Source organism: Sylvia atricapilla, chromosome 3 (assembly GCF_009819655.1).
Source record: "Sylvia atricapilla isolate bSylAtr1 chromosome 3, bSylAtr1.pri, whole genome shotgun sequence".
Lineage (NCBI taxonomy): Eukaryota > Metazoa > Chordata > Aves > Passeriformes > Sylviidae > Sylvia > Sylvia atricapilla.
This window is the reverse complement of record NC_089142.1, coordinates 53,269,078-53,292,573: the sequence shown is the minus strand read 5'-3', so window position 1 is coordinate 53,292,573 and position 23,496 is coordinate 53,269,078. Positions and strand designations below refer to the sequence as shown.

The window sequence follows — 23,496 nt, the reverse complement described above, 5'->3', positions numbered from 1 at the left end:
ACAGATTAACAGGCATAAGATTCTTATATATGTAACCCAAAAGTGAAATAGTAAATAGAGTCCAATTGTTTGAGCCTTTACAACTGCCTGGTAGAAAATCCTTCTGTGTTTCCTTAGGGTATGAAAAGAATCTTTTTGACATATTGTAAGAAGTGGCCAGTCTTTTTTTTTGTTGTTGTTGTTGTTGTTGGTCTTTAGTGGAAATGCTGTAATTAGTTATGTGAGCTATTTCTAGTACAGATCTCCTGGATTAGGTTAAAGTAAAGAATTTAACATGGCTGGTTTTCCAAGAAACATTGCCTGGAGCACTCTCCTAATTTATTTTAGCATCTCAGTAGGACAATACTGGGACTTAGCTCCAGCTGAGAAGCAGTAAAAAAATTATAAGGGTAGTAACATCTTGAAGTTCTAATTAAACCTGCCTTAGCATGTCTACTTACAACTTTAATGTTAAAATGGAAGCAAGAAATTCCCAGCATTGGAGGTAGAAGATGAGTACAGATCCATTTTGCTTCTAATCTCAGAATCTGTTGTGATTCTTTGGGATTAGGATATCAGGCAGGACACATAAAGATGGGAATGGGACTGCCAAGGTTGCTCAAATACAGTTAGGTTTACAATGAGTTTTCTCTGAGTAAGTAATCTCTTCTGACACAGTTTTCAACCTTCTCTCCTTTCTGCAGCTGTCTCTACTGTAAACATAAGAACTGGAATAAATAAATGTCTGGTTTTTAAAAGAATATTATGCTTTTTTCCTCTCTTTTACTTAAACATGCTTTGTTATACTCTGCCTAACAGCAAGGCTATGACCAAGTGTCAGCCACTGCTGGGGGGGAGGGTGGTCCCTGATGCCATATCAGGTGTTTTCCTGCTTGCTACTTCTTCTGTCTCTATACATGACATCTATTCCATGCTTTGGGCTTCTGACTGTGCATTAAAGTTCTGATTCCATGGCTACTTTGTACTTTCTAGAGATAACTTACCCAGGATGAGAGATCATCTGGAAGGAAGTAGTAGCATAGACATACAACAGCAGTAAAATATCTACGGGCAATGAAGAGAAAGCCAAGGAGAAATAAAAACTGCTTCTATCAATACTGAGAGATCAAAATCTTAAGAGTTAAAAAATATAGAATAATTTTGCTATTGACTAGAGAGAGGGATACGAGGAAAGGGAAAAAGAGCAATGAACATTTGCAGAGGAGAGTTCTTGATGTCTCTGGAGGAAGGAAAGATGTTTTACGAAGTAGTATGTGGAAAGCAATGTAATGCTGTAGTAAACAGGCCGTATATTACACTGTCTTGTAAGAAGAGTGATCAGTCTCTTTGTGCTCTCTCAGTTTACTGTCATTCCTCCATAGTAAGGATGTATAAACAAGTTTAGCCTTCCGGCAATTACAGGATTTGAAATCCCTGTGGAGTTCCTCAGTGAGTTGCCCATTTACCGGTAGCAGTCAGAGGGAGAGAGGCTCCCTTCTTCTCTAGAGATTTCTGTACCATGGTTCTGCCTGGGTGACCAGGGCAGGCAAGCAAATCTGAACTTACTTTATGGTGGGGCAGTTCTTTTAAACTGTTATTTTTGGAGATAAATTAATGGTCAGAATGTTTTCTTTCGGAACATTTTTATTTATAGAGTTTCTTTGAGGGGCAGTCAGCTTCTTGGGATGTCGCTAAGAAGGATCAAAACAGAACAAAGAACCGCTATGGCAACATTATAGCATGTGAGTATCGGTGTCCTTGGTTTGAGCGATAGCTCTACTCATGTGTTACTTGGGCTGTGCTCTCTCTTCCTTTGCAAGTCTCAGGTGGCACAGCTGCTTAATACCTGCAGAGGAGAAGCAGAACAGTGCCTTTTTCTGCCTTTTTTTTTGTTGTTGTTATTGTTGTTCTTTACAGTTCAACTTTCTTCCTTTTGTAACTCAGGCTGAATTTCGCATTTGCATCTCTGTTGTGCAAGCTGTGGTAAGCATATATCAGCAACACGCTGGCACTCATTTGGATGTTGATTCTGCTTATTCACAATTTGTATTGTTTTACCCATGCAATTGAACATGCAGGAATCACGGTGCCGGAGAAGTCTATCCACGGGACATCAAGTTACCTCTTCATTGAATCCCACTGCATTGCTAACCCCTTTGTCTTGATTTCATTGCTGTCTCAATATGAACTTGAGCAAGCTTGGGTTGGAAATGAGGAAACAGTAATCAGCATTTTTGGTTTTCTAGATTACCAACAGTGGAGCTGATGTTGAAAGGGACTTTGAGCAAGTAACCTGGTCTATTTGTGTCTTTTTAACCACATGTAACAGTGCCAATACCTTTCAGCTGCTCTTAATGAAATCTAGTGAATGTTTTTTGAAGTAATTGCAGACCTCAGACAAAATGGTTTTTTGTATTTCTGTGTAAACACTTTGTATTTAAAGACTGTAAATTGCGGGGCGCTTATGCCAGCTGATTTTGGTTTTCTAGATGACTTACCGTTAATATCTTACTTAAAATCCACACTTCAAAAAGGCTCCGTAACCACTTGGTTTTTGCAGATGACCACTCCAGGGTGATTTTGCAACCTGTTGAAGATGATCCATCTTCAGATTACATTAATGCCAACTACATAGATGTGAGTGGAATGTACAGCTTTCTCCCTCTCAGTTTGCCAGCTTCTCTCTGTGAAATTATTGCATGTTATGCTACAAAATTATTGAAAGTTTTCTTTTATTAAGAACAAATGTACACTTTCCTTGTTCTACGTCCTAGTACTCACTGACATTGTTGTGCTTTCTTTCACATCTGACTTTGGTTTGGGCTGTAGATTTGGCTGTACAGGGATGTAAGTACCACTATATGTGAATAACAGCATCCTATTGTAAATATTTAATATAGATATTGTTATTAATTACTTTCCTCTTCTATTTTTATCAGTTGATATCTATGCATGCTTCATCTAATTTATCTCATCTGTTTCTTTGAAAAATTTCTTTTTTGTGTGAATATTTTTTGTACCTGTTTTGAAAAGATAATTTAGCCTTTTAGCTTAGCTCTGAATATTATTAGATGTTAGGTAACTCAGGTGAGCCTATCTGTTAAAAAAAATTTGCTGTTCCCATTTTTCAGCGGTAATTATGGCCACTAGCTTTTCTTTTCCCCTTCCCATGTGTATATAAGGAGCTAGATAGTATGTTTTACTGTAGTTGCCTGAAAATATACCTGTGGAGTAGTTGTAATATATGTTTGGCAAAAAAGGGAGGGCAAATGACATTTGTAAGTTGGGATTTTTTTTGTTAGTTTGTTTTTAACAATGTTTTAGACAAGCAATATTTAGCTGGCATTTGCTCTTAGGTATTACAAAGTATATACACAAACACAGATACATATATATATATTTCAACACAGAATTTTCCAATTTTCCTCACTTCTGCAAAAAAATCTCTGAATTTTGAAATTCCATACTTTAATCAGAATACAAATTAGTTTATAAATTTTATAAACTGATCCAAATTTTCCCAGGCAATTTGACTAACAAAATATGACTTTTCTCTAATTAACACCTTAGGAATAAACAAGTTGTTGGATTCAAATTAATTCCAAAGCTGTTTGAAAGATAGTGGAATAGCTATGATAAGTGTTTTTGAAATACATGCCTTTGATTGCTTTTCTTTGTAATTGCACCTTAGTAGTATTTCCTGACCACTTTTAGTTGATAAGTTATTTAAAACCCTTTTGACTCTCCAGGATAGAAAGATTTAGCTCCAGATATATTTCTGTCTTTTTATTTGGATAGTTTAACATGGCAATCTTTGTGAAGTGATAGGCCTGTGATATTTTGCCTGGGGCCTTAAACAAGAAAACTCTCACACATTTTTAATAATTCCCTAAGGGTATTGATTTTCTTATTTAAGGGTGAATTGAATCTCATTAGAAGCAGACAAGAAAGCTACAAGCTAAGACTGGCATTTTACAATTCTTAAGTGACACTTTTTTTTTGTTCTCAAAAGCATTACTGAGTGTAAACCCATGTTGCAAGGGTTCCACTTTGGTAACTTTAGGCTGTGGCTTGTAATTAAGGACTTCAGGAGAAATTCTTTTGTCATTTGATGCAATTTTGGCCTCCTGTAAAGCCAAGCTTAAGCTATTCAAAAGTTTTTTTAGGAGCTCCAGAGGAAGGTGCTCTCACTCCAGACAGCATAATGAAACAGTCTGTGGAAAAAAGAATATAAACTCCTTGGGTACACTGAAATCCTTCACTTTTGTAGCATCTTGTAAATACCAGGAATCCAAGGGCTTGTACTCCCCTGTAATGCAATACTTCCAGCAAGTGGCCTAATAAAACTTAACCTAGAGAATATCTGGAGTTATTAACATTTCCACATTGTGAAATTCAGTATTGTCTTCTCACCAGCAATACTAAACTTTCCTTCCTCTCTGTAGCTAAATTGCTGGCTCTGCTCAAAATATACTCTGAAATATTTCCTCAAGAGCAGTAGCTCTTTGTTTTTTAGTTTTCATGTGGACAATTAGTGCTGTACAGTGCTGCTAGCATTGGCATAGATCCAGCTATCTGGAAAGGCTTAGTTGCGTAGGGTTATCTATTTACCTATATATATATATATGTGTGTGTGTGTGTGTGTGTGTGTAAGACTGTGTATATACTTGTGTGTATCGTGCCCACTTTAATTGATGCACACTTTGTGCAGTCAAGCAGATTTCACTGTAGTAGGACCTTGATTCTGAGCACACACCAATGTGTCTGTCCCCATTAGTTAGGGCTGAGGCACATACCTCTGTGTCTTACAGTGGTTCTCTTTTTAGAAGAAGACAAAAGATGTGTATTTTTTCACATTGCCTAAGTTGGGAACAGAGATCAGCTGTGAGATAATATGGCAGCAGAGCATTTTTAATAAATTTTAAATAAAAACCCCGATCTATAGAGCTAGGGAGGTAATGTCAATAGAGGACTGATTTTTAGGTGCAAGGGACCAGTCTAGAGTACTCTTTCCTGGTACACTACAATGTCTGTTCAAGTCAGATGTTCTTATTTTCATTTTATCTGTTGTCATTCAAACCTTTTCAATATTAACTGGTTTTTTAGGTTTTGAGCTTCATGCTGCTCTTAAATATTGGTTTGTTCTGAAAATGTTGTCTAGATATAAGGATTCTGTAGTATCCTTATGATTTTATTTTTCACTCTCTGTTAGTAATATGGCACTCAAACCAACTTATATTGCTGTTTTAGGGATATCAGAGACCAAGTCACTACATTGCAACCCAAGGTAAGGATCTGCCAGCTTTAATCAAATCAAACAATTGTTCTCTGTAGGGTTCCACAGTGCTTTGGTAAAATAGGAGTAGATAAAAATAAAGCATACCCAATATTGTGAGTTGTCATCTTGTGTTATGGTAAATTAATGTAGTATGTTTGGGTGGAATGTGAATAAATTCAAAAATTGCACTAATTTATCGTGTTAATTAGCTATTGAGCAAATCTGTCAGTGATAAATTCAGCTGATAAAGTCAGAACCCACTACCATGATTTCCAATTATGAAGATGAATAGAGAAAAGAGACATGGATAGAGAAGGGAACAGTTTCAACCTGCCTTGAGGCATTTTTCTTTTCATATTACAATGTTTTATTTCACTTTCTACAACTTAGTCCAGAGTGCAGTGAAGATAGTAATGATAAATTTAACTCTTTCAGAAAATGTGGTTAAAGTTAGGCCAGAGGACAAAGACTCTTTGTATAAAGGAGTGAGGCAAATCTTTATAATATAACACACTACTAAAAAAAGAGGTGCTAGAGAAAAAATAAAGAATTTCTATTTTTCAGTTTGTGTTTCTGATAAAACTCCTCACAATGAGGAAAACCAAATAGATTAGTCAAAGATTGCGCTGAAATATCAAAGGCTATGATTTAAAGTAAAAATAAGGTGTGCCATTATTTGATCTGTCAGCATAATCAGATAGCTGTCTGGAAATATCCTGATATTTCTCCCTCGGTTGATGGTAGGTGCACACAGGAAAGTCAAAGGACTTATGTTAATCCAGGATGCTCAGAGTTCTGTCCACATTTGTTTTTCATTTTTGTGTAAGTGCTGCCTAAATAGGTCCCTATACAGCATTAAGTCTACATTTGTATTTTATTTGTGTTTTACTATGCAAATCATTACACATAATAGTGTGTAAAGGAGAGAAAAAATTATTGCTGCTTTTGTGTGCAGCCTTTGATCTAGCATATGAAAGAATGTCTTTGAGTCTTCAAATGTGGCACTCAGGGTTAGTGGTATGCTCAGCAGTGTTGGGTTTACAGTTGGACTTGATAATGATAAAGGTCCTTTCCAGATAATTCTGTGATTCTGTCTGTTATATACAGTAATATTTACAGTGCTGCTGGGTGGTGGCAAAGGAGCCGTTTTGGAGATTATTTTCTCTCTCATTTAACTGAACATATCTCTGCAGCAGAGCAGGAGGCAAAGCTTAAACATGTGCTTCTCATTTGCCTCACGGAAAAGTACTTAAGTTAGTTTAAATACACTTCAGTGGGAAGTTTCTGGCTTAGTGCCTATTTGTGCATCTATGCTTCCCAGGAACAGGATAGTAAGTGCACAGCATCTGTACCAGCACCCTGCTGCCTGATACTTCACTCTGGCATGGGCATCTCTCCTTGGTGAGCACCTGAAGAAACTCATTCTCAACACATCATATTCAACAAATGTAAAACAAAACTGGAACTATAACTATAGATGCAGTCACACATTGCTGTGTCCTTGTAGTTCTCAAGCAACTTCTGTTATTTTGCTACATGAAGCACCTGCCATTATTTTCTTTCAAGTGGTAATTCAGTTTAACTGAGAATATCCAGCATTGGTTAGAAGTAACAATATAATCTGAAAACTGGCAAAATGGCTTGATGATGTGGTTTCACCAAGCTTTCTTTTCTGAGCAAATGTGCCCACATGCATCAGCTCACAGACACACTGGATGTTATTCTTAGCATTCGCTTTGACTGGTTTTTTGCAGAGTATTATCTGGAATTTTTTCTTACAGGTCCAGTTCATGAGACTGTGTATGACTTTTGGAGAATGATATGGCAGGAGCAGTCAGCTTGTGTTGTTATGGTCACAAATTTAGTGGAAGTTGGAAGAGTAAGTTTTTGAGTTTGTTTTTCTTTTAACGCTGCAAGCTTAAAGAAAAAAACTGCTGACAAGACATACTATGGGCAGAATGTAGAAGGGTCTTATGAAGGGCAGGCCTGTGTCCTGAGGGGCGAGGAGAAGGAGTGCAGACAATGTTCAAGTTATGGTATTGTCTAAAAGCAACTTCTGGAAACTGGTGTTGTATTGCTTTCATGTGTAATGGAAAACTGTCTAAATCCAAAATTTATATTTCAGCAGAATAGATTTGTATAGTGTCACTCAAATGAGAAGAGTAGTGGAGGAAATGTGCTTCTATATCAGTGGCTAGAAATCAGGAAATTATTTATGGTTTAGCAGTAACATATACCCCAGGAAAGTCTATAAAGTATCTGGGATTACTTGCAACAGTTTGATTATGGGTATGAAATGCATCACAGTTTAGCATAAGCGGAAATATATTTCATAGCTCAGCACTAAAGAAAATACAAATGCTCATTTAGAAGTGAATTTGGCACCTAAGTACAGCTGTGTAAAGCAATGGAAACTCCTTGGAGCTAGATCTTAACTTGACATAACAGCCACTAACCATGGCAAGCCACATGAAAGTGGGGTTATTTTGGAAATAAATGCAGCATAATGCACTACATGCAGTACTGTATCCTTTTCCCTCGATGTAAAATCATACCCATTTTTTATTTAGGTCAAGTGTTACAAGTACTGGCCTGACGACACTGAAGTCTATGGGGACTTCAAAGTGACCTGTGTAGAGATGGAGCCCCTCGCGGAGTATGTTGTCAGGACCTTCACTCTGGGAAGGGTGAGCTCATTTTGCAAGGGCTTAGCAAAATACTGTTTCCTGGTAGCAAAGAGGATGAAAGACACTATGCTGATGTTTCTGTGGAATACCAAGTCCCTCTGGCTTGTTAGCTGGTCCACAGTGTAGGCAGCTTCATTAATACCATGGGAGTTATGCATTGCATCAGTGCTACCCAAGCATGCATTTCACTGTGGGACTGAATTTCCCCAGAAATGTCAACTGCTGTCACCCCCTCTCTGACACTCACCTCTTCTCCACAGCCACACTTCTGAGCTAAACTCAAGTACCAGATTATGAGTCATGCCTGCTGCTCATCCCTACACACTCTGTCCTGAGTGCCACTGAGTCAATCCCAATCAAAGGACTGATTCCGTGACTACTTTATGTGATACAGTTGTGGTTTTATGCCAAATTATTATTGCTTTTAAATGTAGCAGGTGCTTGTCCTAGTTAGCAAAACTTCTGAAAATCAGTGCGAAATGCATCGAAGTATATTAAAAAATAAATCTTCAGTGCAGCTAAACTAGCATACCTAAAGCAAAAATTGCAAACTTCAAAATTAAAATAACCCAATGACATCTTTAAGCTTCCTACGGATCGTTGCTTTAAATACTTGATGAAATAACACAAACTGCATGTAGTTTCTATTAGTATGTGTGATCATTATTTGAGTCAGATAATGTCTAATCTATGAAATACTTTGAATTTCATAACCTTTTTTTGCTTTTTACAGAGGGGCTACAATGAAATCCGTGAAGTTAAGCAGTTTCATTTCACTGGCTGGCCAGATCATGGAGTTCCTTACAATGCCACAGGCCTGCTTTCCTTTATACGGAGAGTCAAATTATCTAACCCTCCTAGTGCAGGGCCTATTGTTGTCCATTGCAGGTGTGTACAGAAGGTGTAGATTTTTATTTTTCAGAACTGTTTATATGGTTATTTACAGCAGTCTTTTTCTGAAGCATCCATCCATGATTTTGAAGTGCTCTGTTTTTGTTTTTCCCATTTTGAATTGCCTAATCCACACTGCAGTAGGAGTTGGCTGTCTACAGCAATGTTTGAAAATAACCAGATTCTAGTACACTTTTCTTAAATAGAATAGTCTGAGATTTTCTTTTTCTTTCAAGAGCTGTACTAGCTAAATCACGATACTCCAGGCTATCATTTTAGGTAGCCTTCAACAATTTTGTGTCAGTGTTTGAGAATGAATGTAGATACATCTGCTTTGATAGCTTGGTGTTGCATATAATGTCTGAACAGATTATTAATTTAAAGCAAAGTAAGCAAGTAGATGAAGCAAGATGGAATGAGGTTAGGGCAACAAATACAGAATGTTTCCCCTGTGCAGATTTTGCAAGGTTAGGTTGTTGGGGCACAGCCTTCTGACAAATAGAATTTGCTTTCTACAAATGTTTGATTTACCTAAATATTTTAGTCAAACTTTTAATTACATTTTGTAGATAAAGTTACTCAGCCTTTATAGATTTTAATAATTCACTGTGCAAAAACCGTCCATAGCTTTATGTAAAGCCAAGATAAATCATGAGCGAATCTTCTGGGTATTGTTAAATATGCTGTCTAAACTACCTTGGAACTTGGCTGGTAAAACATACATTTGAGTTTCTTATTGTAATAGATCACATAAAAATCGTTCTTAATCTTATTAAAGAAAAACAAGATCTATGATATTATGAAGTGCATAAGTTTAATCATTCTTCAGATTTCAGTTAAACTAACTTCTTTTTTTAATTTAAGTATTGATCTGGATGATAAAAGGAATAAGTATTTTTCTTTTTTTGATGATACTTAGTGGATCAAATGTGGTGGAAAAATGTTGTTTTGAACACATCAAAAGATTTAAAGGACGTCACGATGAGGAAGAGAGAAAATAAAAATTAGATAGTGGCTGTAATGAAAAACTGAATGATTTTATAAAAATGCTCTCAATAATGGTTATAAAATTTGTAGATGCTTCTCTGGGGCTATTCCTAACAGTATTTATTAACTGATTCTTTTCAGTGCTGGTGCTGGACGGACAGGCTGTTATATCGTGATCGATATCATGTTAGATATGGCAGAAAGAGAAGGTGTTGTGGATATCTACAACTGTGTCAAAGCTCTGCGGTCCCGGCGCATCAACATGGTACAAACTGAGGTACAGCTGTTTGCCTTTGAGGCACCTGAAGCTTTTTGAAACGATCTAGGTCAGCATTTCACTGTGACTGAAAAGAGCAGGCAGTGGCCCTGTCAAGGGGATACCTCCACTGAGGCCCACTGCTCAGTGCATAAGCACCTAGAACCAGGGTAGTGCAACAAATCTGCCAACTTTTGTTTTCTTTACAAAAACAAGTACCTGCCTAACTTGGTAGCAAAAGGAAAGAAAGAAGGATTTTTTCAGGGGAGACCTTACATTAGGCGGCTCTCAGATGACTCTCCCCAGCTATGGTATCAGCAGTCCCAGGATCCCAAAGGTGGAATTTCAGCAGGCTGCCACTTGTTTTAGACAATCTCTAATCACTTTATGTTTAAATTGACTGGTGAACTTTACATCAGTTTCACACTCTCTTTTCAATTCTGTTTTTGCTTTATTAACCTTGCTGCAAATCTTTTCCATATTCTTACTCTTGATCTTTCAACACACCTTCAGCAGCTTCACAATAAAACCACTGCCTTAGGAATGAAGTTCTAACAGCTCCCACTCTGTCCCACTCTGCCACCGGAGTACCCCTGAGCTTCCAAAGAAACACAGGTTATTGGTTTATATTGGCAGATTACCTGAAGTGGTTTACCACTTCTCTCTCCTGCCCTACATAAGGACATGTACCTGAGATGTTATTTCATCTGTGACCACATGGAAATCTCTGCAGTTGGCAGCCATACATGTCAGTGTAATTTGGTGCAGTTTTTATTCCATGCTGCAACCTATGCCAGTTGAAGAAATGGTCCTGGTCAATTGCTCCTGCTACAGGACCATTAACCTTTGGGAAGTACATGGGGTGGAGTGTTCCAGTGTGACCGCTTTAACCCTCCCAGTTTAATCCGCACTTGCGTGTGAATTAACACACCTAGATATTATTCCTTTCTCACCCTTTTGCCTCTTACCTTCTCTCAGAGGTTCATACTTGCACAGCAAAATAAAACTGTCATTGCATCAAGTTCTTGTGATGGTTATACAGTCAACAGTGATGCCAATAGCTCCACAGCTGTGTGGGTAAGCTGTAGAGCCAGAAGATGACCGCGGTCCCTGAACATGTGCTGTTTATACAGGGACATGTTAAATGTTGTGTTCTTAAAAGCCTCATTGGTATTCACAATAGCTACATGAGGCTGGCACAGTTTTAGACAAGGTTTACATCTATTACTCTCAGGGTGAGTAAATATGATGGGCATTTTGTGTAAAAATTGACAGGAGGCCTAACTGAAATAGTAATCCCGTTATCTAGGACTCAGACTATCTCAGGGCAAGTTAGTAAAAATGGGAAGAAATGGTACTTCTGTTGGAACACACTGTAATTTATTACTGGCCTAGAGCCAAGTATGAGGCAACTGATGCACTGGCTTGCCCATGCAATAGGAGAATGCAGCATGCCAAATACTTGCTAATCACACTAGTAGTACTTGAAGCAATTTACACTTTCTGCTAACATCAGAAGATTGAAAGCTATTAAAAAAAAATAAAGCAAATAAGTTTTTGGCATATGCACAGAAACCCACAAGCACTACAAGAAAACTGAAAATCTCTTCTTAAATAACTATCTCTGTTACGTTAAGTTTTACTGAATTTAAATTGGTCCTGAAGAAAACATCCTTGTTCACTGCACCCTGGTAAGAACAAGACTGTTCGTATTAAAGCATTATTTAAGGTATTGATGGACAGTAGTTTGAATGGGTTTGAGTGTGTAGTAGACCTGTTTATCCTAAAGGCAAGAAAGATCTGTTGGTTTTAAATGGCTACAATTTTTGTTTCTTTTCCTAATTTGACAGGAGCAGTACATCTTTATTCACGATGCCATTCTAGAAGCTTGCCTGTGTGGAGAAACTGCCATTCCTGTCTGTGAATTCAAAGCTGCTTATTTTGATATGATTAGAATAGACTCTCAGACAAACTCTTCCCATCTCAAAGATGAGTTTCAGGTATTCACAGTTCCTACTAACTCTTGATGTGACAACAATTTTTTTTTGCCTCTAGATACATTTAATTTATTTTAAGGAGAAGGTTTTTCATATGACTTTTATACTAATCGTTCCCTAACTTTTTGTCTACAAAATAGAGCACCCATGTTTATGTGCTTTGCAAAATTGTTTTAAATACAGGATATCCTCCTTTTAATAAAACTGCAGTAAATAACTGTCTGAAATAAAGGCCAGAGAGTAGGAGCCAGAGAGGCTTTTGGCTTGCATTTGCACATTGAAGGCATAGCCTTTTAGGGTTCCAAAGGATCCTCTTTGTTTTATTCCTTTCGAAAGGGATGGTGTCATGCGGAATGTGTTCAGTGGTACACAGAAGTGCCTGTAAACCAGCAGCTTAACCCCCCTTGCAAAGCCCCAGGATGTCCAACAAACAGAGAGGAGCTTGCATTTGCTAATGCCTTCTTGCTAATGCCTCGTGTTTTCTCATATTGCAATATTTTACAGTAAAAACTTGGGCACTCTTGAGTCCCATGTGTGTTCAGCTCAGTGTGCTAAAACAAGCATCCTCGTTCCCTTAGACCCTGAATTCTGTGACCCCTCGCCTGCAGGCGGAGGACTGCAGCATCGCCTGCTTGCCAAGGAACCATGACAAGAACCGCTTCATGGATATGCTGCCACCTGACAGATGTCTGCCTTTCTTAATTACTATTGATGGGGAGAGCAGCAACTACATCAATGCTGCTCTTATGGACGTAAGAGACTACCTTCTTTGTCTGCATGGCGTGCCATGGAAAGCTGTGTAATGTGAGAGAGAGCGCTTGCTGGTTTAAGAAAGGGTAATTCTGTTACTGCAGTGCCCAGTAAAACAGTCCTAATGAGGAAGGGTGGAGGGGAAAAGGGCAAGAAGCCCCACCAGCTTCTGTTTTTTGTTCAGAAGGTTTGTTATCTTTAGTCTTTGGCATCCTTGTGGGACCCACTGGAAATCTCACCTTTTTAACAGCATTATATAAAGCTCTAGTGTCCAGACCTCCAAATCTCAAATCTCAGCAGAATCTCAAAAATCTGCTGTTTGTTAGGAAGTAAATGTTATCTATCTGAGCATGAGGTTACTGTCACTATTTTATAAAAAAGTCTTTCTGTATTGAGGCAGGAGCAACAGAGGAAGAAAAAATTGTTTTCTTGGTATGTTTGGGTATAAAGTGTATGACTTGGGGTTTTGTTGTTTATATTTTGAGCTGCAGCTCTTTAAAGTTGAAGTCTAAGTAACAGAAATACTGTCAGGGGAAAAGGTGAATTAATGGGAAAAATGGAGTTGAACCTGCTTATACGTGTCTGATCGATAAAGCAGTTTATGTGCTGCCAGATACCTGCCTGTGCCTCCCATTAGCATTTCCAAAGTTAGGCCCCTAAAGCCACCTTTACAGTAAATACTTAAATAAGTGGCTTGGTTTCCAGGAGCATCTCCCCTTCCTCAAAAATGAAATGCTGTCAGAAACTGCCATGTCAAGGAGAGATGCTGAAATAAAATGGGAAATAGCAGCAGAAATCAACACTGATTGGTATAGTCATCCTTGAGTTCTGCCTGAGCTAGTGCAGAAAATGAACTGATAGCAAAACGCAGCCCCTACTGTCACAACCAGCTTATTGTGTCAAAAAAATAGGAGTGGCATGTGTAAGGCCAAGGTATTATGGTGTCACGGGGCCTGAAGAGATGAATTAGAACAGTGAACAGAATTCTGCTAGCAAAAATTATTTAGAATTGCAGTTAAAATTGCATTAAGCACCTGAATAAAACTGATGTGCTCTGAAGCAACCAACAGAGCTGCATAGAGGAGTGTGATTTGGGGTGAAATGAAGACAACACGGGCTGGGGGGGGGCAGGAGGACTCTGAGTGTGCAGCAGCATGTAGCAGGTAGGGACATAAACCAAGCAATATATTAATGGATCAGCAATCAGAGGCAAGTTAGAAAAGGCAGAAGTGGCAGTTATAAAAGGAAAAACAGCAGCAGAAAGAAAAAGTATTATATTACAATGAAGGCATATAACAAGATTATAAGTAAAGGGTTAAAATTCTGGGTAACACAAGTTGGGTTTTTTTGCTTTTTCTCTTCTGGTTGTTTCTTTTAAGACTGATTCATTCAGAGAAGAGGAACTATTCCTGGACAAGAAAAGAGGGTTTTCAATAACAAAAGAGAAAGAGAAACTTACCATTTATCTTTCCCTTGAGAAACACTAGAAATTATGGGAAAGGCGGGTAGGACAACATCAGCTAGGACATTTTATTTCTTAGAAGTACAGGGAAAGAATCAAAATTGGTTGTCCCTGTGCTGTCAGTGGGCAGTTCTAGGAAGTAGAACATGAGCTGCTGCTACCCAAACATCCTTCCTGCATTAGAAATGATAGCAAAATCCCAGATTAAAAAAATCAACAACTTCCTTAATCTCTTGTCAAACGAGTATTAATGATAAAGACATCGCCAACAAGTTGTTGGAGGGTATGCCGATATATTGCACATAAAGATATCTTAGATCAATCTTCAAATGAGCAATCTTCCGTAGCAAAAGCGGTTTATCTACCCTACCAGGTCTTTCTCCTAGGTTAATTCACTCTTCCATGGATGGTTGCAAATTGCCTGCAAAAGACTTCTGATATCTCCTCTACTACTTGCTGCTTTTAATACATCTGCAGCAGGAAAATAGCCCCTCAGCTGTTAGTTGCATCTCAGTGTGCAAGACTGGAAATCTCTATTTGCAATTGTGTGCAACACAGCATACAGAAAATAGAACTTGTGGCCATGGCAGGAAATAGTATTTTGCTGTTTAACTTGTGCTTTCTGCTGGAACTGGGTCCCAGTGATCCCAAAAGTCAGTTCTGTGGGTGTCCCTGTGGCTGTGCATTGTGAAACTGAGTTTGGGATTGAGTTAAGTGCCAAGTTTGGTCACAAAGCTCATGTAAAACCTACTGTGGAGAGGGTGATCTTCTGAGACCTCTGCACCCCTCTCTGCATCATGAGGTGAAGGTTCCCTGCTTGGTTTCTGGATATAGTGCCTAGAGCAGAATTCTGTGAGCCTCAGATCAACAGAGAACATCTTCAGTGCCTGGAGCATATCTAAGTGTAAAAACAGAGCTTGTTCTGTAACCAAGAAGAAGGCAGACCTGAGCAGAGTAACCTCTTTGTTCTTATTGGAGATGATAATGTATTTTTAACTTTTATGTCCACAGTGATATATGAAGTAACTGATGTCACAGCTTTGTTCTGTTTTTAAGCTTTGTTCTGTTTCAGTAGAATTTAAGTACTTCACATACCAGTACTAATGAAATTTTTTGCTTTTACAGAGCTACAGGCAGCCAGCAGCTTTTATCGTCACACAACATCCTTTACCAAACACTGTGAAAGATTTCTGGAGATTAGTGTATGACTACGGCTGTACTTCTCTTGTGATGTTAAATGAAGTCGACTTAGCACAGGTTAGTTTAGAGCTCAAGTTTTCCATGTACTGTCACGTGCTTTAATCACTCTGGATTTACTACATGATGAGAATGTAGAGCAGTGCAGTGACTTTACAATTATTCTCTGCTTTACAGCAACTAATCAACACTAGTGCTCAGCAAAGGTTAGGTGAGATGTCTGCAGGGGAATGAGGCAATGCTCAGGTTGTAAGTTTCCATTTAATTTTGCCTGTTTTGCTCTGGCACAGGGCTGCCCACAATACTGGCCCGAAGAAGGGATACTGCGGTATGGCCCCATCCAAGTGGAATGCATGTCATGTTCAATGGACTGCGACGTCATAAACCGAATTTTCAGGATATGCAATCTAACAAGAGTAAGGATTATTCTAACACTATGTGACAGAAAAAATATGTCTTTTTTTTATGCTCTCTAGGCTCTTGTGCTTTTTAATTTTGAATAATAGTAAAATACTAATGTTCGTAAGACATTACCCAGAAAAGAGTCAGTCAAGCATCAGTATCTAATACTGATTTCTAGTACTTTTCTACAGCTCCAGTACTTTTCTACACCACTTTTCTACACTAAGCAGAGAGAGCTTTAATGTGAATGGATGTTCTTCTGAGGCATTCTCCCTGATGTGTGAGAAGTATTCTGTATTCTGTTTGTTTGGTGTACAGTAAAAGAAATATCTCTGTAATGAACATGTACTGACAGGCATTTAGTTCTCATAGCTTTGGTAAGATGTCTTCGGTGGTGAATCAAGAACAGAAACACTGAGGCTGGTTATACAACTAACACCTTCTCAGCCTAAGATGCGAAAACCACAACAGGAAAGGGAGACTGTGGCACCCTTGCAAAGCAGGGTGTGATAAACTCTGAAAATTCCTCTGCCTCTGATGGGTTCTGCCACCACTGTGCCTCAACCTACAGTTATCATCTTTTTCTCAACTTCAGTAGCAATGCCAGTCTTGCATTCTTGTCAGCTCTTTCATACCTTAGACCATCGTATCTTTTTGCTGTCCCCTAGAGTTCCACACTCTCGCAGCATCTTCTTAAACCCTGAGTGCCATAGAGTGTTTCCTCTTTAGCTCACCTCTGTGAACTGCTTATTAATTGCCTCAAGATTTAGAACTGCTTGTGCCACCAGTCTATGTACAATTAACCAGCAACCCCTATTTTACTTACCACAATTGCTTTTTACCTTCCATCCAGTACTGAATTTATCACAATTGCTAGTGTATCTTGAGTGTATGTTTAACTCTCATTAATCTTGAATGATAACTGTGGGGAAAATGAATTACTGTGTATACAAAGATCTTTCATGTATTATATTTTATTTTTATTTTCTTTTCGTTTGGTCACATTTTCATTTTCCAGAGGGCGAAGATCAGTTTTCATGTGGCTAGTATTTGACTCAATTTTTTTTTTCTCATATTCAGAATTTAAAAAAGCATTTTCAGCTCTTCTTGGAAACTACAGGAAACTAAGATGTGGGTGCACTGGCAAATATTACACCACAGAGCTTTTTTTCTTGTATTTTGAGACTTCCTCTTTTTCTTTTTTTTCCTTATTTTGTTTTTTTCCATTTCTTCCCTTTTTATGATGTTTTGATTTTCTATTCCTTTATTTCTCTTTGTCTCCTATGCCCTTTTGCTCATAAGCCTTTCTCTTAAAAATCTCTCTCCTCTGTTCTTACTTTGCTAGAATCTACATTCCTGCTTGTCATCTTCAGCTTCAAGAAACTAGATAGACTATTTATTCTTCCTGTTATTGAGGCCTTTCTTGTGACAGTCTAATTCTATTCAAAGCTCTCCCTGTGTCACATTTAGCACGTGGAAGGCTCAGAGACTGGCAGCAAGGCTGTCATGATTATCACAGTCTGGCACAAAGGGAAGACTTCAAGGACAGTAGTCATGTTTGTGCACCAGTGTTACTTGTTGTTCATATATAATGGGGTCAATTCATGTGTAGGAGCCAAACGTATCTCTCTCTCTCTCTCTGCAAGTCTAAGGATTTAATAGTGATGTTTAAAATTGATTTGTGGTGTTAAGCAACCTTGGCACAGAGAAATTATGGAATCTAGAGATTTTTTTTGATCTAGAATTCAGGATAGGTTACATTTGTGGTTGATAAACTGTGATGATGTCTTCCATGCAGTTCCCTTTTTTACCTTTTCTAACATCTTCCTTGAGCTGAAGTGGTAGAAATTACTGGAGGCCCTACCATGCAATGTATACCTGTTAGAATCTGTCTATAATATAAACACCTAAGTTTAAGATTAGTTTTATGTTTTGGTTTTCTAAACCAAAGCAAAACATAAAGGTGCCATTTTGACCTAAAGCTTTTTGATTTCCCTCAGCCACAAGAGGGCTATCTGATGGTGCAGCAATTCCAGTATTTAGGATGGGCTTCTCACAGAGATGTACCAGCTTCCAAGAGATCTTTCTTGAAGTTAATTCTCCAGGTTGAAAAATGGCAGGAGGAATGTGAAGAAGGGGAGGGCCGGACCATCATCCATTGCCTGTGAGTAACTTGGACAAAGTAAATTGCTGCTCTTCAAATAAATTCTTATAAATTAATTGTTGGCTTTAATTTAAGCAGTATTCTTATGGATACCTTCTTTTGCGCCTGTGCCTGTTACTTCTGTAACGAAAAAAACCAAAAAGAAGCATCACTGCCTACCTAGGTTGGCTTTTGTTCAACTTTTGGATTTTTCTCTGTCAGGTCAAGCAATGAGTATTTTGAATGTGATACTAGAGTGATACTGGGTATACTGTCATTATCTGTGCAAAATAAAATATTTTTCAGGTGCAAGACATGTACAGATCTGTTTCTCTTGTCTGGTTTCAGTAAGGAAGTCTTTTACACTGAGTGCTGAATGGAGGGGGGGGTGTTTGTGTCTCCTTTGCACAGAGTGTGCTACATTTTTTCCCAAAAGGAAGGCCTATTTTGGGGGATTTAAACTGAAAACTATGGATATATGAAATCTTTAAAAAGCTCTATTACAGTACATGATACTAAAACTATTGTTGGTAAATGACAGCTGGCTGGTTACCTGATACTTAAATGGGTGCTGGTTTGGGAGTTTTGAAAAGACGGCATCTTCTTCTCCCTAAACAGAGACTAATAAATCTGTCTTCTATCTTATCTAAACATGTTTAAAATTTAGAAATTGAATTATGCATTTCTCCTTACTCTGAAAAAAGGCCTCTGTTTAAATGTTCTGAATTAACTAGTGACCTGTTTTTGCCTACACCACCTCAAAATTACTGAGAAGAAATACCTACCTTAATTTCTTTGAAATTAAGATTAAAATAGTTCAGCAGTATCCCCACAGGTCAACAAGTTATTGAATCAATGATGCGTTAGCATCACTGGTTGAATAATTCTCATATCATAGGTTAATTTAAGTGAGTGTCTTTCCAGAAGTAAGTGGGAAAATGTACTTGGCATTGAACTTGTTTTTATTATTTCTAATGTCCTACTTGCCATTGAACCTGGGTTTTGGTGGGTTGTTTGTTTGTTTGTTTGTTTGTTTTCAAATGCATATGTAATTTAGACTTATAACATGGTTGGGCAGCATGATGGGCTGTAAGGGCAGAATTCAAAAGCGGTAATTGAGAGGAAGGTCAGAAAAAGCAAATGTCTTAGACCAAACCCACTGGAGCTGCAAAGAGATTGCTAAAGTCTGATCTCCCTCTGGGACTCAGGAATCACTTGTGCTTCCAGAATAAAAGAGCAGAAATGTGTTTTTGATGCTGTCTTAGACCACAGTGGCATTTAACTCTCTCTTTTCCTTGCGCACAGAAACGGCGGTGGCCGGAGCGGGATGTTCTGTGCCATCGGCATTGTGGTTGAGATGGTGAAAAGGCAGAATGTGGTGGACGTTTTCCACGCTGTGAAGACCTTGAGGAACAGTAAGCCCAACATGGTAGAAACTCCGGTAAGCACCAGCAGGGTTGCTGCAAACAGCCAGGGAGCCAGAGGCTGCCTCGTGTTAGCTGCGTTTTCAGTCCTGTGCCCACAAAACAGTGCAAACCTACCAGAGGAAAAACGAACAGATACTGAGTGTAAACACAAGTCAGCATCATGAGAGAACAGGCTTAGCATTTTACACTACCTTTCTTATAGTGGTTGCATGCCTTCCACAGAAAGCATTCTTAGTCAACAGAATGATCTTTAATCTCCCAAAATAACCCAGTCCTTTTGAAAGGAAGTTGCAGCAGGCTGCACTCACACAAAACATCTTGAAATTTTACAGAGCAAAGCATTTCTCCTTGGAAAGAATAAGCTGTGAAGTACAGATTCCTAGCTGTATCTGTGAATATTTTGCTCCTTAGTAAAATCTATGGCTTTGAAAGTTGTACTGAATAGATTTGTAGTAGCCAAAATGATACCTCAGAATTTTAAAATCAAACATTTACATCTAGTATGCTGTAAATGAATATATAAAATCATTTAGGTTGGAAGAGACCCTTAAGATAATTGAATCCAACAGTTTAATAATAAACAATATAAACAGTAATCTAATATAAACAATATGAGCCTGAATTAGCAAAACTGCAAGACTAAATATCTGTATGTATGTTGCTACAACTCAAAATAACCTTGAATCTTCTGGTTAATCTTTGTACACGCAGTATGAGTGCCTCTCCATTCGAATGTTTGCCTCTGTCACAAAACCCAAACATTAAGGACTAAAAGGTCTTTAAAAAATTCTCCCACATGGATGTTTTTCTCATTTTTGTAGGTGAATGAAAGCAGGTTATATAGTGTTTGGGAGTTCTGCCATTTGAGTCTCACACTGCCAGCTGCCAGTGTCACTTTTCAGCCAGATGGCTGCCTACAGCATAAAAATCAGGGATGCCAATTGAAATTAAAAACATGTTTTGGTTTACGCATAGTGGAAATTGCTTCTGACCCTGTGAACTTGCACACTGTGCAAAATGGCTGTAGCTGCCTCTTCCCATATTCCCCTTTCTTCATGTGTTAGTGTTTACCTAATATCAAATAGCTTCTGTGACATGATTCTCTTAATCATAATGAATCACTTCCATCCCTTGTCAGCACATAAATTAAGAAGATGGTTAATATGTTAACAAATAGAACATCTTGTGGCAGCAGTGACACTGGGCTAGGTATTGCTGCTTTTGCTGTAAACGCTTTGCATTCTCCTGTGCCATAGACGTCTGAGACACAACATATTGAATTGCTGCCTGGATTTCAGTACACTGCTATCAAGAAAACAGGTCAGATCACATGGAAAATTGTGTCTCTGAAAAAAGAGACTAAGGTAGATTGTGCTTGTTTCTGATAAATGCTCCACAAAATCGTATTGCGTTTCAAAATAGTCCTGCATTCCACTGTAGCTTTACACTGAAGTTGCTACATTTGTTTAGTTATGTGTTTGTGTTGTGTGGATTTTTATTCAGAACTCTTGAGTGTATGTTGAGCAGAAGCTGTTGAGTTGTTAGTTAGAAAACAAACGAGGAAAACCACTGTACAGCAGGGTCATGTGCCCTACATTCAGCAACAGGATCAGATAACAACGAGCAGTGCAATAAAGCCTTTAAGATATCCCCACAACTTCCTGTTAATGCATCACACTGTCTTTCTGTGCAAACAAAAATAAATCACAAGGGCAGATTTCATTTTTCAAGTCGTGAGAACAAAAGACATCAAATTAATTTCCTTGGTTTTATTTCTTCTTTGCCTTCCTCTCTCCTTCCTCCTCCCAGTATCAGTTCTCAACAGCAGCATTGTTGAGGAGAAATAACCACAATGAAGTTTTGAGTTTGAACTTCCCTATTAAATGTGCATCTGATCTTTTGGATGCCACAGCAATGGGTCTGTATCAAGGGGCTCTGGACACAGAGCTGGGGTGCTGCACCAGTTACTGCTCAATGCCAGCTAACTCAAATAGAAGTGGTGTATCAGAGTCGAGGTGCCTTCACTGCAAGAATGCTCTGACTGAGAGGAGAGCTTTTTATGTTTGTTAAACCTGTTCAGAAGCTGAAAAAATCAAAGAAGCACATCATTACTTTCCATGGTCAGGGTCTTTTTCCCCTTCATTGTTTAGGGTGAGTTTTTAAATCAAAGCTGGTTATATACTTGTCTAATAGGGAAGGAAGATAGAAAATCCAAGCCTGTCTGGTTTACTAGTTAGCAAAGAATGCTCTTGGTTATAGATATTGCTGCTAATATTTTAGATTTTAATTCAACTTCTGTTTCTGTTCCCCCTTAAAGGAGCAATATCGTTTCTGCTATGATGTTGCGCTGGAGTACCTGGAATCCTCTTAGTTGGAAAGGATGTGATGAAGTTCACCAAATATATGAATCTCAATAAGCTGTTTTGACAACAGTTCTTGATCCTGTGAAGAAAGATTTTAGGGGAAGAGGGGGGTGGGAGGGATTTTAAATTTTAAATGCAAAGTATTTTTCTTATGAAGTTGTGTATCTTAATAAAAGAACTCAATCTGTTTCTATGCTTGTATACAGTATCAACATTTAGTGCCACATAAATACTATTTAATGAAAACCAGAGTCAGAAGAGATTTGAGCAAATTAGGACCTTCTCGTGTGTGTATATGCAGCTGTCTCTCAGATACAGTAGAGCGACCATCTGTTGCATGTATCAATATTTCCTATATGGTATTATTTTTTCTTTTGATACATTGTTAAAGTACAATAACAGTGCAGATTGATAGTAAGGTTCATTCTTTATACGTTTCAAGTGTTGCATATATATATATTATATAGTAAAAGAAAAACTGGCTTATTTTGTTTTAATGTGCAATGATGGCTGGATCACATAAAGATCTTTATAAAGAAACTTAAACATAAGCCAAAGACTCAAGTGTAAATATGTCTATATGGAGAAAGCACATGTATTTATTGTTTACTTGCATTCCTTTTTTGATGGCTGAAAAAAAGAAGAATCATTTTTCTTGAAGAAAGCTTTTTTTGCTGAAATCAAGTGTAAACAATTTTTGTAGTTTATTTTTTGTATGTTTTAGTGTAAGTAGAAGACATACTTTTTATGCATAGACCAAGAAACATTGGTATAGTGGTTTTGTTGTGTACATGCTTGTGATTCAAATTCATGTAAACAACTTGATTATAGAAGGTCTTTAAGTACAGGACCAAACTCTAAACGTTTTCCTGAAAATGTATAGTTTTTCACAGTTGCATTAGTTAGGTACTGATTAAAAAAAAAAAAAAAACAAAACTATGTAAGGAAATGCACACTTCAAAATGGCCTTGCCTATGACTTGCACAATATTGGAAGAAATTTTTAAGATCCATTAAAACTGTACAGGAACCAGTTGTTTAAAAGCTATTGAAGCACAGATCAACAGAGCTGTGACACAAATAGATGGGTCTGCATATGCCCTTCAGGGTAAAAGAATATTTGTTTAGCAAATTGTAAAATTAAGCAATGTTTAATTTGATGTTTACAAACATGTAAGCTTTGCTTCCAAGAAAGCAAAATTTGAATAAACCAATGCCAGATTCTGATTATAGTTGTGGTGTACAAAATATTACTTTGCTTTTACTTAGCTTGCAGCAATTTCTTTGCAATTTTCCCTCTATGTTACCAGCTAAAATCAGTCCAGTCTCCTCTTGGTCATTTTTAGAACAAACAGTAAAATACTTTTAAATATTCTGTAAAGTAAGAGTGAACTAAATTTTTATTTCAAAATTCTTTTGTATTTTTTTCCCATTTTGATACTCTCTCATTTGCTGTCCTTGTTAAGGAGTCATTCTTGTCTGGAAGACCAATATATTTGGATAAGGAAAATCTGAATAGGAAATTGTGTTATTTTTCACCCCAGTGTGTCAGAGAGTACGTCATAAGACTCCATGGCATTTGTATGTCCTAAATTTCTTACTTCAAATACATGAAATTATCCATTCAACACTATAAACAGCAGAGAAATGTTTAGAGAAACAGTGCTTCTCAGGTTTT

General features: G+C 37.8%; 1 protein-coding gene across 5 annotated transcripts in view; it reads left to right on the top strand.

Moving 5' to 3' along the window:
• PTPRK (protein tyrosine phosphatase receptor type K) overlaps window positions 1–23,050 on the top strand; it is a 380,804-nt gene extending 357,754 nt beyond the window's left edge. For all 5 annotated transcript variants that reach the window (XM_066315364.1, XM_066315362.1, XM_066315363.1 and 2 more), the window contains 14 exons: window positions 1,634–1,721; window positions 2,540–2,616; window positions 5,230–5,266; window positions 7,039–7,136; window positions 7,828–7,944; window positions 8,678–8,832; window positions 9,964–10,099; window positions 11,929–12,078; window positions 12,654–12,827; window positions 15,413–15,544; window positions 15,775–15,900; window positions 17,887–18,050; window positions 19,335–19,470; window positions 21,774–23,050. In XM_066315364.1, coding sequence (XP_066171461.1) covers window positions 1,634–1,721; window positions 2,540–2,616; window positions 5,230–5,266; window positions 7,039–7,136; window positions 7,828–7,944; window positions 8,678–8,832; window positions 9,964–10,099; window positions 11,929–12,078; window positions 12,654–12,827; window positions 15,413–15,544; window positions 15,775–15,900; window positions 17,887–18,050; window positions 19,335–19,470; window positions 21,774–21,827 — 1,644 coding nt within the window. In that variant the 3' untranslated portion in view covers window positions 21,828–23,050. The remainder of the gene's footprint in view (window positions 1–1,633; window positions 1,722–2,539; window positions 2,617–5,229; window positions 5,267–7,038; window positions 7,137–7,827; window positions 7,945–8,677; window positions 8,833–9,963; window positions 10,100–11,928; window positions 12,079–12,653; window positions 12,828–15,412; window positions 15,545–15,774; window positions 15,901–17,886; window positions 18,051–19,334; window positions 19,471–21,773) is intronic.
• Window positions 23,051–23,496: the final 446 nt, after the last annotated feature.